Source organism: Marmota flaviventris, chromosome 2, assembly GCF_047511675.1.
Source record: "Marmota flaviventris isolate mMarFla1 chromosome 2, mMarFla1.hap1, whole genome shotgun sequence".
In the NCBI taxonomy this organism is placed as follows: domain Eukaryota; kingdom Metazoa; phylum Chordata; class Mammalia; order Rodentia; family Sciuridae; genus Marmota; species Marmota flaviventris.
Window position 1 is genome coordinate 77,058,507 of NC_092499.1, and position 15,152 is coordinate 77,073,658.

A 15,152-nucleotide genomic window follows, 5' to 3' on the forward strand; every position below is an offset into this window, starting at 1 on the left:
TTTAGCGTAAGAATATTTATTAAATGGATGCTTACAAGAAAGCTATTGGTGAATAAAGGTAAAATTTTTTCATATGAAACCTTTAAATGTGTAAAATTTAGACTCAATTTTATTTTTAAAGTATCTGCCCCTTCCAGATTATATCATAGCATGTGAAGCACTGGTGAGGTTTATGTCACCAGAAATTCCCAGTTTGCTGATTTCCCTGAGATTTTTCATCCGATGATTGTACTGTAGCAAGTGAGCGTCATTGACTGCAACCTTGAAGTGGTCAAGCTCAACCAGGACTTGTATCTGAAAAGGCACACACACAAATTGTCATGTGAGGTCATACTTATGTTAATTAGTGCAGTTTAGCCATTCCATGATGTGTGCATATTTCAAAACATGTGCATGAGAGAGAGAGATAGTTTTTGTCAATTTGAAATAAGAGGAATAATAGAAATACCCATTAATTTCAAACAAGTATAGCCTGAACTCAGGATGTTCAACATGTCATCTTTATCATTTGTAGACCCAATTAAGAAGATCCAGAGTTGCTGGGGTTGTGGCTCAGTGGTAGAGTGTTTGACTTGCACATGTGAGGTACTGGGTTTGATCCTCAACACCACATAAAAATAAAAAAATAGATATTGTGTCCATCTATAACTAAAAAAAAATGTATTTAAAAAAATAGAAAAGATCCAGAGAAAGTAACTTTACAATAAAAATAAGTTCCAGATTATTTAAACAAAAAAGACAAAGCAACAAAATTGTTAGAAGAACCTAAATGAAACCATAAACGACAAGATTCATAATTTGCCTACATTAAACTTTTTAAGGTTTTGTAGCACTTAAAAAGAAAGACAGCCAGGCACAGGGATGCATGCTTATAATCTCAGTGGCTCAGGAGGCTGAGACAGGAGGATAGAGAGTTCAAAGTCAGCCTCAGCAAAAGCAAGATACTAACTTGGTGAGACCCTGTCTCCAAATAAAATACAAAATAGGGCTGGGGATGTGGCTCAGTAGTCGAGTGTCCCCAAGTGTAATCCTTGGTAGCAAAAGAAAATAAAATAAATAAAAAGTAAACACTATAGTACGAATCCCTTAACCAGTTTGGCAGGGTTAGGGGAAACTCAAATGATAGATATGCAATCTCACATCCTTTTGTAATCAGTAATTTGGCAATGCCTTATCCAAATTTTAAACATGTATATTCTTTGAATAAAGTTATTCTAGGAAAGAAAGATGTGTATGTAAGGGTAGTTATTACAGTATTTTGGTTAAATATTTTCAGGTTTATTCTTTAGCATATTTCCATAGTCCAGATATTCATCAGTAGGGTACTGGTAAAATTCTCACATATTTAAACAATGAAATACTAGTAAGTAATAATATTGTGAAATGGAAAGCTGTCTACCACATGTAGACTGTGATCCTTGTCCCTGACCTTGAGCTTACAGTCTAGCCATTTTTATTGACTACAATCCTAACTCAGTGCTTCAGACTTTATAAATATATGTTGAAGCAGTTACTTAAAAATGTGAAACAAGCATGGTGGCACACACCTGTAATCCCAGCAACCAGGAGGCTGAGACAGGAGGATCAAAAGTTCAAAGCCAATAAAGAAATATGAAATTATGAAAAATTGCAGGAAAATGGATAGAACTAGAGACCACTGTGTTAAGAGAAATAAACTCAGAAGGTTAAGTGTTGTAATTTTTCTCTCATGCAGAAGCTGGAGAGGAAAAAAAAAAAGGAAAAACAGTGTGAATCTCATAAAAATCAAAGGGAGATGAGTAGAAGAAAGGGAACAAGGTGTGGGTGTTGGGGATGGAGGAGAAGTTCTAAGGGAGTGATTGTCCAAATTATATTTTTGTAGTGTGTATTGTGTGCATGTACAAATATGTAACAACAAACCCCATCGGTACACAATACAACCATAATGCACTTATTAAAAAATGGAAAAAAGTTGAAGTCCAGACTGGGCAACTTAGCTTGTCCCTGTCTCAGAATATAGGGCTGGGGATGTAGCCCAGTGGTACCACATCCCTGGGCTCAATCCCAAGCACTGCATAAATAAATATTGAAAATGTGTTGTATTGGGCTAGGGTTGTAGCTCAATGGTAGAGCACACATGAGGCACTGGGTTCGATCCCTAGCACTACATAAAATACTGGAATGATACCAAATTTAATCCTCTGTGAGGATAGGAGACTTTTAAAGTTAAACATCTACAAATTTTTATTTTCATAAAACATGTATATTGATATTTATTTTATTTGGTACTGGGGATTGATTCCGAGTATTTAACCACTGAGCCACATCCTCATTCCTTTTTTTATTTTGAAACAGGGTCTCAATAAGTTGTTCATGGCCTTGCTAATTGCTGAGGCTGGCTTTGAACTTGTGATCCTCCTGCCTCAGCCTCCTGAGCCACTGGGATTACAGGCATGCATCACCATACCCAGCTAAGCATATTGATTTTTAGAATTAAAAAAGAACATTTCATTTCTTCTTTTTTTTTTTTTTTTTTGGTTTTTGTTTTTGTTTTTCCTTTTGGTACTGCAGGTTGAGAGAAGCTGAGGTACCCAGGGGTGCTCAACCACTGAACTACATCCCCAGCCCTTTTGTTTTATATTTTATTAGAGACAGGGTCTCACCAAGTTGCTGAGACTGGCTTTGAACTCTTTATCCTTCTGCCTCAGCCTCCCGAGCCACTGGGATTACAGGCATGTGCCACCGCGCATGGTGAACATTTCCTTTTGATTTTATGCCAACCATATTGTTTTAGGGAAATAACTGACATAAAGACTTTCTGCCATTTTTTATTAATTTCTAGAAAATCTTTAGCTTGCAGTGAGGGTGGGTGGCAACTGTGATGATGGTGAAATGCCTGCAAAGAATTAGGGAATGTCTCACTCTCAGCCATTTTCTTAGCCTGCAAAGTCTAAAGGTAGGGAGGAGACAGGCTGGTTTGGTGCCTCAGGACAGCTGGTAAAAATTCATTTCAATGTGCTGTGGTTTTAGAGTGACTCCCCATGAGAAATACATATTATTAATATATAATAGTAGCAACCACTTACTTTGAATGGTTTACCACTTTCAAATGGGAAAACCGACTGTCTTTCCTCCTTTCCCCATGTGTTATCCAGCTTTGTATTGCATACAATGACTTTCCTGTTGTTTTCATTGAAACGTGGGTTAAAGTGGAAGGCAACATCATTCCCTCTCTTGAAGTCTAAAGCAATTCTGTTTTAAACCAAAGACCAGAGTTATTAAAATGATCAAAATTGCATTTTTTTATCAAGTGAAGAGCATGTAAGTTTCTAAAAAGCCAATTATTTCATAATACATAGGAAATTTTTCTGAATAGAAGCAAACAAGCCAGAGAATGGGTTCAAACTAGGAAGTACACTAATCCCCAAATTTATTTACTGTCAAAATCTTAAAGTCAGCAAGGCATGTGTGTGTGTGTGTGTGTGTGTGTGTGTGTGTGCGCGCGCGCGCGCGCGCATATTACCTTAGTGTCCTTGGTCCCATATTCCCATTCAGCTGTAATCCCCTCCTTACAGACTCATTCATGAAAACCCTTCAGGGTTTCCTTATACAGGTTTAGAACCACTTTGAAAACACTATGCCTGAACAGATAGTATTGGTTCTCTCTTACCTGCCCTGCCAGGTTGCTTCTAATATTTGTTAAAGGCAAGTCAGCTAAAATACTTGGCTTCCTTGTGGTTAGTCAGAAACCTACTTCCTCTAAAACAGCAAGAATGATACACTATAGTTGCTAAATTGTAAAGCTATGACAAAAAAACAACGTTGCAATCTCCGTGATGAAAGGTGGAACTAATGAAAGTGCTAGTTGAACTTTTTGACTCTTTTTCTTCTTAGATGGTAATGCAAATACAAGTTTCTTTATTAAAAGATCAAGCCTACTCCTGAGTTTTTCAAGGTTTTTCCATAGAGCATCAGGAATCAGCTGGTGTTTTTAAATAAGGTTTGTGCTCTAGATTGATGGATTCTCTGGGAATTTTGAATCCCTCAGCCAGTCACATTCAACCACAATTTACAATATTAAACTCACAAGGGAAAATGGCAATAGAATTTGTATTTGACTAAATATTCAATGGCTCTGTTTTCAGTGAAAAGGAAGATACTGTCAACTCTGTCAAGCACTTTTTTTTCATGTAGTTCCTCACAGAATTTGCAGGACCAAGCTGCAAATTTTTTTTTCATTTACTGCCATTAACCATTTTAATCAGAATCAGTTTTGATCAACCATGGTCTCAGTATACATCTCTAGTATTACTGCAACTAAACTTCCCATTGCAATGACGAACTGAGGCAAGGATACTGTGTGGTTCTCTGTGTCTGGGGTTACTGGAGGAGGAAAACAGATACCAACAAATCATGGGTACCACATGCACAGGAAGGTGTGCTAGACTCTGTTACCTTGGGAAGCAACATGTATAAGGACATAGGCATACAGTAATTTACTGCCAAACAAGTTTCTTTGTGTGAGGAAAGGTTGACCTTAGAGATGCTGTCTAGGTGTGTAAAAAGAAAGATTGGCTTAGGGTAGATACTTCCATGCAGAACCAGAGGAGGCTGGCTGGAGGAAAAACCAGGGGGCTATGTGAATGTAAAATTATCCAATTAGAACATGTGCTCATCTGGTGACAGGATGTGGCTTTCATTGATTCCCCAGCAATAAATTGACAGATAACTCAGGTTATTTATGGATAAATAAATAATATTCTTGAAGAAGCCTGTGACATGATTTGAATGCATACCTTTTGTGTACTGCCTATAAGACTCAGAGACGCAGCTCACCAATGGCTGGAGGAGCTTTAATGGCACTTCAGGGACAGGTTTAGGGGATGGCTTTAGGACCTTTTCAGCCTCTTCATACTGTATGTAAGTTTAACCAGCACCAGTGGTGACAGCCAGGGCCAGGCAGCCATGGCAACCATAAATCAGCATGAATTTTCCTAAATTAGCTCAATAAAACCTTACTCCATCCTAGCCTACCTCAGCCTACATCCTAGCCAAACCAGTTCCAATGACAAAGGTTGTTTTATTTTGGTGAAGTTGTCAATGGATAGAATCTTTTCAAACCTTTTAACAGTGTTTACTCAGAAGACTGAGGTTCCCAGGCTTGCCACTTATCTATAGGACATGAGCATTGGTTTTATTTGTAAAAGAGGTAGCATTGTTCCTTGTCCTGCCTTCAACTGTGAAAATTAAATGATACAATGAATACCAAAACACAGATTAGGGTGTGTTACCGTTTACAGTGAATGACCCTGACACTTAAAAAAAATTATTTGGGAACATATATTGAATATGAGATAATCCCATATGACAGTATAGCCAAGATCCTGAACATATAATTTTGGAAATATCATTAAAATTTAGAATATATCATTCTATATTCAAAAATGAATCAACAGATAGGTCAAGTTGCCTCTTTACCTGTTTGCATTGGGCTTCACAGTACCCATAATTGTTATCAGCATGCGAGGCATGACTCCTCCTGGCAGGGGCAGCTCATAAGGCACAGTCTGGGAAAGAACAAGTATATGTGTGTCAACAGTCATTTTTCTTGGGGAAAGAAAAAAAATATAGCTAAAGTTCAGTCACAATTAGTATTTGTGAACAATACAGCCCCAGTTTAGGCCATCTGTTCTGACTTTCAGGCTGCCTTGCCCCGGGGCTAGAGAAATAAGCTTCCCTCTTAGAACACTCCGAGGGCTATTTCAATCCACACCTCATTCACACAGACTAATTTCTGGAAAAGCTTAAGTTCTGTCTGTGGGATGAACACTTATACAGTTCATTCCACAGATGTGTATTCTCCATCCATGTTCAAGATGCCATGAATATCCCTGAAACTCAATCTGTGGCCTCTTCTCTCCCTTTATAACATTTTCCCCTGGGTTCAACTACCACATGAAGCTTTCACCTCTAGCCTGATCTTCACTAGCTCTGCATTTCCTCCTACCTGGCATTGCTACTAGAGCCTCAAGTCCAGCAAGTGTGAACGGAAAGTGTCTCCCCTGCCTTCTCCCATCCATCAGTTTCTCTTCCTGAGTTCCCAGTTGGGGCTAAAGCTTTGCTGATGTTCTAGTTGTCCAGCCTTGAAAGCCAGAGTCCTGACTCCTAAGACTTAATAGGTCCTAGAAGCTCTTCTCTGCAGTCTCTCATATATGCCTGTCTCCACAGCCTTCAAGTCTCCTCCTGCCTGCTCTTGACTGACCCTGTGCCAGGCACTGCCCGGTACTACCCACTGTCCCCACATCTTCTCTGAGCTTTCCTCCAAACTGTTCCAGAAGAAGACGGCGCTGCCTTGAGCCATCTTCTCCAAAGTCACATCCAACACTGTTGGATAGCTCTTTCTTCATTTAGATCTTCTCTTTCAACTAAACTATCAATTTGCAAGGGAAATATCCATGACTGAGTGTACCTGGATTCCTTGAGTTATGTATTCATTTGGAACTCACTTGTTAAAATGTATTTTAATCTGCATGAAAATTCAAACCTTATATCAGAATTATCTTTAAGAGGTTTTTCAAAAACAGATTACCTTGGTTCCCCTACATGTTCCTTCAGTGACCCTGGGCAAATTATATAACTTTTCCTTTGCCCCATTTCGTCATGCATAAAATGAGGGTAATAACAGTATGGTATGGGGTGGTTTTGGGGTTAAATAATATAGATGCATACCAATGGCATGGCATTCTTTCTCTCATTACTACAATCCTAACTTGATTTATATTAAAAGCAGCTTTATAATGCCTTAAAAAGGAGTTTTACCTTCACTTTATACTAACAGTACAAAATAAATGCAATATGAACACTTGTTTTTTTCTACCAAATCAACACACACCAGTAGCTGGTTTTCAGAATGTGGCTGTAAGCTGAAGGTATATAGTTTCCCTGAGCCCTCTGCACATCAATTCCATGACAGAGTTACTCCATCTTACCAGTGGTCCAGCAGGGGTGCCATAGGGGCCAGCAGCAGCAGGGTAGGCTCCAGGAGCACTTGGCTGTCCTGGAGGTGGGTAGGCCCCAGGCCCACCTGGTTGCCCTGGGTAGGCTCCAGGTGCCTGAGGTCCAGGATAAGGTCCAGGTGCAGTTGGGCCAGGGTAGGTACCAGGAGGTGCCTGTCCAGGATAGGGCCCCGGAGGTGTCTGCCCTGGGTAGGCTCCAGGTGGTGCCTGTCCAGGGTAGGGCCCTGGAGGTGCCTGCCCGGGATAGGCCCCAGGATAAGAGGCTCCTGGGTAGCCCCCTGCTCCAGCCCCAGGCTGGTTCCCCCATGCACCAGGCCATCCTTGAGGGTTTGGGTTTCCAGACCCAGATAAGGCATCATTAAGCTGAAAAGAAAGACATAAACAATTACAAGATACAAAATATTCATGAAAACAAGATTTTTCAGAAAAACAAGCATGTGATCTAAGAAGTAGAGAAATATGGGAAAGGTACAAAATTATCAATAAATTTTCCCCACCTATTAATAGTTTTGAGTTCCAAAGACTAAAATTAGACGTTGGGATTCTATATGTTTCTTCACTTTTTCTAGCCACCCATCATCTCAGTTTTTTGTAATTTGCTGAAGTCAGGAGGTAGCTCTCCTTGATCTACAAACACATGCTTTTTTCTTTATTTTATGTATGTATGTATGTACTTATTTACTGCAGTACTGGGGATCAAACCCAGAGCCTGGGGCACAAAAGGCAAGTATAGTATTTCTTTTTTTTTTTTTTTTTTCATTTTAAAGAGAGAGAGAGAGAATTTTTTAATATTTATTTTTTAGTTCTCGGCGGACACAACATCTTTGTTTGTATGTGGTGCTGAGGATCAAACCCGGGCTGCACGCATGCCAGGTAAGCACACTACCGCCTGAGCCACATCCCCCGCAAGTATAGTATTTCACCACTGAGCTACATCCTCTGCACCACCACCCTTTATTTATTTACTCATTGATTGATTGAGACAGGATTTTGTTAAGTTGCCAGGATGGCCTCAAACTTTTGATTCTCTTGTGTCAGTCTCTGGAGCACAAGCTTTTGAATCAACATGAGAAACCAATCTCAAACATGAGGATGCTCAGATTGGGCTGCACTTCCTGGTGCTTCCAGCAGGGTGAGTGACTGTTGCAGACTCACAGGCTTCTGCCTGGCTTTCTTCCCCCAAACTGCTGCTGAAAAAACAAGACTTCAGCTAACAGGCCGTCAGTGGAAACAGTGTAGTCGGACAGTGAGAAGGGAAAGTCTGGTGGTAAAAATGAAACCCTACACCTATGTGAATGTGTATGAAGCTAAGAAAACTGACATGAAGCACTTACCGAAAAACTGTCTGCCATTTTCCTGAGGAGAAAAGAGAGAGAGAGTGTGTTATTATCACTGGACTCACTAATTTCCCTAAGATTTAACTTCCTGAATACTTCATGGGCAGTTCTACTCAATCTATAGGTATATTGCCTAAGTCAACAGTGCCAAACCATAAAAACAGTAATGGGTGGGGATGCTTTCCAGCTACATTACTAAACCCTATTTATTCAAATTCAAACTTGGATCACATTAGCTTGTGTTCTGAAATCTGAGAGTAAGAGGACATACAATGCACGAGGGAGAAGGAGCAGGAAGAAAATGTTCTGCCTTTTTTCTAGGTAAATAATTAAAATAGTCATGGTTTGTCCTGAGCCTCCATCACTCTCCTTCGTGCCCTCTCTCCACTACCCCTCACAAAGGGCTCAGTTGTTGGTATGACTTAAGTCCCCTTTTCTTCCCTCTGACAGCCCCATACCCTAGTGAGATCTGAAAAACAGCTCTACCTGCTGCTTGATTATTTATTCCATCACTGGAGCACATTGATGCCTGCTCCAGGTCAGGCACTGTGCAGGCTCCTATCTGGATGTTCAGATGAACAGGCCAGGATCTGTATGGCAAAGGGCCCACAGTCCAGCTGGGCAGGCAGACGTAGGCAAATACAAGAGAATAAGTGATCCATGCTGTCAGGCCATATGCTGTGGGAATGCAAACCTGGGAAGCTAACTTCGGAGCAGGGAAGGGAACGTAGTATTTGAACTAAGCCTTGAAGGATAGTGACATTTATTTGGAAGTGCTTTTTTCTTTTCTTTTTTCCAAGGTACGTGTATTCCAAATAAAATCTTGGGCACTATAACAAACCAAGGTGAAGAAACTCAACAAAACAATGTGGAGAAAAACATTTTGGGGGCTGGGGATGTGGCTCAAGCGGTAGCACACTCGCCTGGCATGCGTGCGGCCCGGGTTTGATCCTCAGCACCACATACAAACAAAAATGTTGTGTCTGCCGAAAAACTAAAAATAAATAAATAAATATTTAAAAATTCTCTCTCTCTAAAAAAAAAAAAAAAGAAAAAGAAAAACATTTTGGAGTGGGAACTGTCAAACAAGGTTTGTCATGCTCAAAGCTGCCACAGGGCTGGAGAAAATTTACTGCTCCCTCCTGCTCCTTCCCCTGAACCAAGTCTCCAAAAGCACAAGGTGCTTCACACCTGCTCCTGCTATAGCTGCTTCCATTCTGCAGGGCAGTTGAAGGGTAGCCCAGAACTCCTGCATCCTGGGTGACTTCTTTCTAAGCTCAGGATAAACTGTGTCATAGTCAAAATTACCCAGACTTGTAAACAACTAGAATCTCTTCTTTATTTGTTTACTTGTGTTAATTACTCATTTTAAAGAAATGACATGGTCCCAAAAGGGATTCAGTAAATGACAACTACATGATAGGTCCTAAAAATGCGTAATATTAAAATTCTCTGCAAAAAAAAAAAAGGCATAGCTCCTCCTAGGACTTAATATGTACTTCATTTACATACACAAGATGTATTTATACTACTGTTATTTATATCACTCTCAGACATTACCTTTTACTAATTTTTTTCCCATCTCTTTTACCCTGGTTATTCTCCAACTTATTTAGAATCAGGTTATGACCATGCCCATCTCCCATGGTGGAAAACTACCAGCAGTTTGACAGGAAAATCACAGTGACTCCTAGAGCTTACTATTCCTTCCCCACCTTGTATTTCCTATTGAACTTAAACTTCTAGAGCAAAAGTGGGAAGCTCCTATGCTTGTGTGCCTTTCCCCCACAAGACTGTCACAATACTGTATAGGAAACTGTGCTGCCACCACTGGAGGAACTTGAGGGAAGAGTGGTTACAGAAAAGAAAAAGAAAGCAAATTACTTAAGAAAATAAAGCCTCTCTCATTTTGGACACTGGTAGAAAACAATCTTGAACTTCAAGGTGGGCAGAGAGCTTAGCATCCTTTGATCGCACACCCTTTTCCACCCATGAACAATGTACCAAAGACTCAGCAATAATTTTTATAAGCATTTGGTTTCTTTGAAATGTCCCCACTGCACAGGAACTTATGTTCAATCTCATATTACTGTCACTTCAGGTAGACATTTTGTGGCACAGTGTGATCCTGTGCATTTAGGCTATTTAGCCACATTTCTGGCTTCAATCCATAAGATGTCAGTAGCACACCACCCTACAACTTGTAATAACCCAAAGTGCCTTCAGACCTTGCCAAATATCCCTTTGGGCAAAGCCATGCCTAGCTGAGAACCACCAATCTAGACTGTCAGCATGCGAATCCCTATGTAAATGTACATACTCACATCAATAAAAACCAACCAGGGAGTTTCAGTTGCACAAATTAAAGTTTCTATTGGTATCATGTGCCTCATAGGTGCCTTATTAATATAACTGATCAAATTAAGATGACTGTAAAGACTGATGAAGGCCAGAAACTCAAAGGGGCCATTTCCATACTTAGCATTTATTCCACCCAAAACCTGCTCAAATCTGTTTAGTTTATTTTCCAATCTGACCAAATGCAATTTGAGGAACACAACAGAGTTCACTGTATTTTCACTGTGTTTCACATATGCCTTGGATGACAGTTTGGACTGTGTTGTGACACATTCCTCTGACACATTAGAATAATGACACTGCATTTGTGTGGGGCTTCTCAGAATGCAAAGCATTTTCCACATACCTTATCTATTTGATTCTGTTAAGCTCATGAGAATTACAGGAAGAAATTAATATTCCCACTGTAAAGCAAGGAAATAGGTCCACAGAGTCAACCTGTCATTGACAGGTCAGGAACCAGGGCCCAAGTCTCCTGACTCCTAATTTAGGCTCATTCTACACTAATTCAAAACCTTGCACCTTGAAACTTTATAGCTGTTTGAAAGTATTAATGACTTCACCAAGAAATTAATTCTCTGGTCTATTCATCCAGAACTACAGAGCATGCTGAAATTCTAATTGAACTGAAAACAAGATTGTGTTTTTGTCAGAAAACTAACTGGATGACTAATTCAGCACACAGTAATATTTAATAAAAGGATGCCATTTTGCATAGTCACTGTGCTAATTATATCCACACTTTAGCCAATAAGTTGTACTTTTCCCAAAACTAGTTATGCCAACTCCCAACCATTCAGATCTCCTATGTGAAAATGATTATAACTGGTGTTCTTCTGAAGTCAAGATTAGTAACATCAGAACTTAGGGAGGGGGAAAAAAAGGATCTCTTATTACAAGTATTTTCCTTGTCTAGAAAATTTCTTTTTTTTTTTTAAAGGTGAGTAGTTTATATAAAGAGAGATGCATACGATCAAATGTTTTTTAAAAAAATCTTCCTACTCTGCAGAAGTATAGATATGTGAACTCCATCCTGATTCTTCTAGTCTCAGAGAATTTTGAGGTGCAGGGGAGCAGAGGGAACTTTATCAAAGATGAACAATTACAGAAATACTACCTGGATCTCCACATTTGAAAATACCAACAGTAAGAAGCTCAGTATAATTTTGGAATAAGAAATTTAAACATGAGTCAGAAAACAGACCGTTTTAATTAGCTGTTAATTGGTAGCTCTTCCCTTTAATAAAGAGTAGTTAGTCACTGCACATTACTCTTCTAGGCCCACCTAGCAATCAATGCAGTTGTCTGGGTTCCCAGGAACACTTAAAATTTCTCCTCATAAGGTTCCTGTCTGCCGCTTTGGTGGCACTCAGTGAGACCTTGTCTCTAAGTAAAATACAAAATAGGGCTGGGAATGTGGCTCAGTGGTTGAGTGCCTCTGAGTTCAATGCCCATTACACACCCAACAAAAAAATTTAAAAATTAAGGCTCCTGTCTTTAAACAAGCTGTAATGAAGTAGACTTTGGAGGTATTTCCTCAGAGCTCCCAGGCATTCCCAACTCTCCTAGAACCCACATGAGGCTGTCTACCTCCTGCCCTTGCTGAGACTGAGTGGGTAACTCTGAGATGCTGAGTTAGGAGAAAGAAGACCTGCCCTTTCCTAAGGTTTCTTTCTCGTCATAGTTCCTGAGCACTAAGGAAGGTAAAGTTACTTTGTGCTTCTCAGTTACTGATTTTTTTTCCCCTTTGGAAAAGCTGGAGAGCAGTCAATGGCAAACACATGACCCTTAGTCACCAGCAAACTTGAAGCATACAGCATGCATTATCCTCCTCAGTTAGCCACTCAATTTAATGAGAAGAACCAGTTCTGGCACCAAGAGCCTGTGTCTTAAACAATCACAGGAAAGAAAAGCAAGGTTGTGGATGAGTTACTGGTAGTTTCAGGTACATAAGTACTTACAAGTCAATTGGTAGGTAAGGTCAACATTAGATTCTCAAGTTATACTTTATGAATATAGGTTTCTCTTGCAGTGACGATTTCAAGTCTGGCTAATGAAGATTCCAAGCAATGAAGGTTCTAGGTTCAGCTTTGTGTGTAACTTAGATTTTTCTAAGCTCCAAATATTCAAAGGCCCATCATCAAACTTCTCCCCAGAATATGGATAAGTGCTCATTTCAAATGTAACCTTCCAAATTATAAATTTAGGAAATAGCTCCAATTCCCCTAAGATCAAGGAGAATGCATGACCATCCTTGGAATGAAAGATTCTACTTTAAAAGGACTCAAAATCAGTATCTAGAAAGGAGACTTAATGGCAGAAAAGTAAATCATTATTATTAAATTTTAATTTTCACGGAAACACATAGTTTCCTAACATGAAAAGTTTATGAAATTGAGGCAAGCAAGTTACAAAATTGTTAGTTGGTGAAAGTTTTTTTCATGCTCTGGGCCCACCTATGTGTTTAATTTTATCATTATCATTTTTGTTAGAGTTAACTCAACCTAACTTCCATTCCTTTCCAGGATTCTGGAAACAGACTGAGGTCCAGGTATTCTCATTGTCTAGCAACCCAACTCCAAGGAGTCACTTTACAAATATTCCACAGTGTCTGCAATAGGTATCCATGTCCTTAAGGACTGGGCTGACACATAACTCACAGGCCTTAATTCATGTCTCCCTTACTCCCTGGCATTAAGTACCTACTCCTCAGAATGCAAGCAGTTTAAGTTTTCAGATGAGCAAATAATAATTCAGAATAAATCCTCACACTCATTTTACAAGCCCCCAGCTAGACTTTTGCACCCAGGAACCCAATATCTTGCTACACCCAACACATCCTTAGCACCCTTTTGAGATGATTATTGCCCATATTAGCCAGTCTGAACAGGGATGAGTCACTTGATTTAACAAACACTTAAAGGTTTCAGTCTTTGCTAAGTCAGGCACAGATCGACTTGGGCTTTGGGGCAGCATCATTTTCTGTGGGGTCAGATTTCAAAGAGAGGCTGCAGGCCTTGCCACTGCTGGAAGAACTCATTTGCATCCACAGCAATATCTCCTGCAGATGAAAGCTCAGCAGATGCCCCCAAAGTGGCCTGGTCAGCCAAGTCAGGGGTCCCACAAGACCTACAGAGCCCCCAGGAAGGTACCTCATGCACTGGGAAGGGAGAGCTTGTTCATAACACCAAGCTAGAAGGAGCCGTTCAGTTTGATGACCCATCGCACCCACCACTCCCCCGCGCTGGGACCTAGCGGACTGGCAGGCGGCTCATTGTGGGTTAGGGCTTACTCTACACGCAAAGCACGGCTGGCAGAGGGTGGGACCGTAGCTTCCACTGTGCGGCAGCGCAGAGAGTGCCCAGTGCCTGACGTCCTCACTGCCCCAGGGCTAGGTGTATGCGAGTCCAGTAGGGAGTTGCTAACTTTCCCCCGGTCTCAGACCCCGGAAGAATCAACAGTTATGGATCGGTGCCCAGAACTATGCCCACGCTCGGCTCCGGGCTGGCATAGCGCGGGCTGCCCGGCTCTCCACGCTCGCGGGTCACCAGCAGCCAAGCCCCGTGAGTCCGGAGCCTCTGCCCTGTCGGCAGGTGCGGTCTCCCGCGCCCACGCAGCTCACCCTTGTCTTGCGTCTCTCTTGCTCTCTCCGGGTGGCTCCTGGCGAGGTGGTGCGGGCGCTGGCGGCGGGGCGGTGGCTCTGCCTTCAAATACCCCTGGCCCGCCTGGCCCGCCCTCCCGGGGCGGGGCAGTGCCCCGGCGCACCCCGGCCTCTCCCAGGGGATGGGAGGACCAGCCCTGCGCCCACAGGACAAACAGAGCCGCCGCTCCAGGGGCGCGGTCTTGACACGGAGAGGAGAGAGGCCGCGGGGACCCTACCTCTCTCCTTATCACCCGATTCCTAAGAGGAACATCCCTTAACTCCGCGAAGCTGCTCTTAGTGCGTGCTGCTTTGGGAGGTTCTGCTTGCTCGTTGTAACCCTATTGACTTATTTTCCGTCCAGGCGCAGGCAATCTCATCCCGTTTCCATTTCCTTTACCCGAAGCCTACCCCAGAAGGGCAAGGTGACTTGTTTCCTGAGGTGCGAGGGTGTGTCCCTGTCTAAAATATGGATGAGAACTCCTATGTTTCCGGCTTTGCATTCCTTTCCATTCTGAACTGTACTGTGCGTGGACACCTTTGACTGACATTCCTAAATGGTTTGGTGTTCGCTTCCTGATGCACCCTCAGCATCTGCTCAGGATGTGGTACAAAGCAGGTTCTCAGTAAATGTTTGTCGAATGAATGAATGAACAAATCAATTACTTCCTTCCTAGGAAGTCTGTTTTCTCGAAGACTAGGGGAGAGTCCTGCAAAGCAGGGAACAATTAAGTAAAAAGTAGCTTTGGTAAGGGAAGGAATAGGACAAAGCTATGCTGTGTGAAAGGTTGTTTGCAAGAAAGCTGATATTTAGCTGGATAA

The 15,152-nt window shown here is 41.4% G+C and overlaps 1 protein-coding gene across 1 annotated transcript; it reads right to left on the reverse strand.

Annotated features, from left to right (window-relative positions):
• Lgals3 (galectin 3) lies at positions 1 to 14,400 on the reverse strand. Its single transcript, XM_027929465.2, has 6 exons — positions 14,313 to 14,400; positions 8,330 to 8,351; positions 6,969 to 7,358; positions 5,458 to 5,546; positions 3,066 to 3,231; positions 1 to 294 (listed from the first exon to the last, which is right to left on the reverse strand). The coding sequence occupies exons 2-6, from the start codon at positions 8,345 to 8,347 to the stop codon at positions 139 to 141; spliced, it is 819 nt and encodes a 272-aa protein (XP_027785266.2). The 5' UTR covers positions 8,348 to 8,351; positions 14,313 to 14,400; the 3' UTR covers positions 1 to 138.
• Between the last annotated feature and the right edge of the window lie 752 nt (positions 14,401 to 15,152).

Excerpts from the sequence above, each read along its gene's own strand:
- Lgals3 (XM_027929465.2), bottom strand. Across the intron at positions 5,547-6,968 it reads GCACCCCTGCTGGACCACTG|ACTGTGCCTTATGAGCTGCC; the intron begins GTAAGATGGAGT and ends GTTCTTTCCCAG. Across the intron at positions 3,232-5,457 it reads GTGAAGCCCAATGCAAACAG|AATTGCTTTAGACTTCAAGA; the intron begins GTAAAGAGGCAA and ends GGTTTAAAACAG.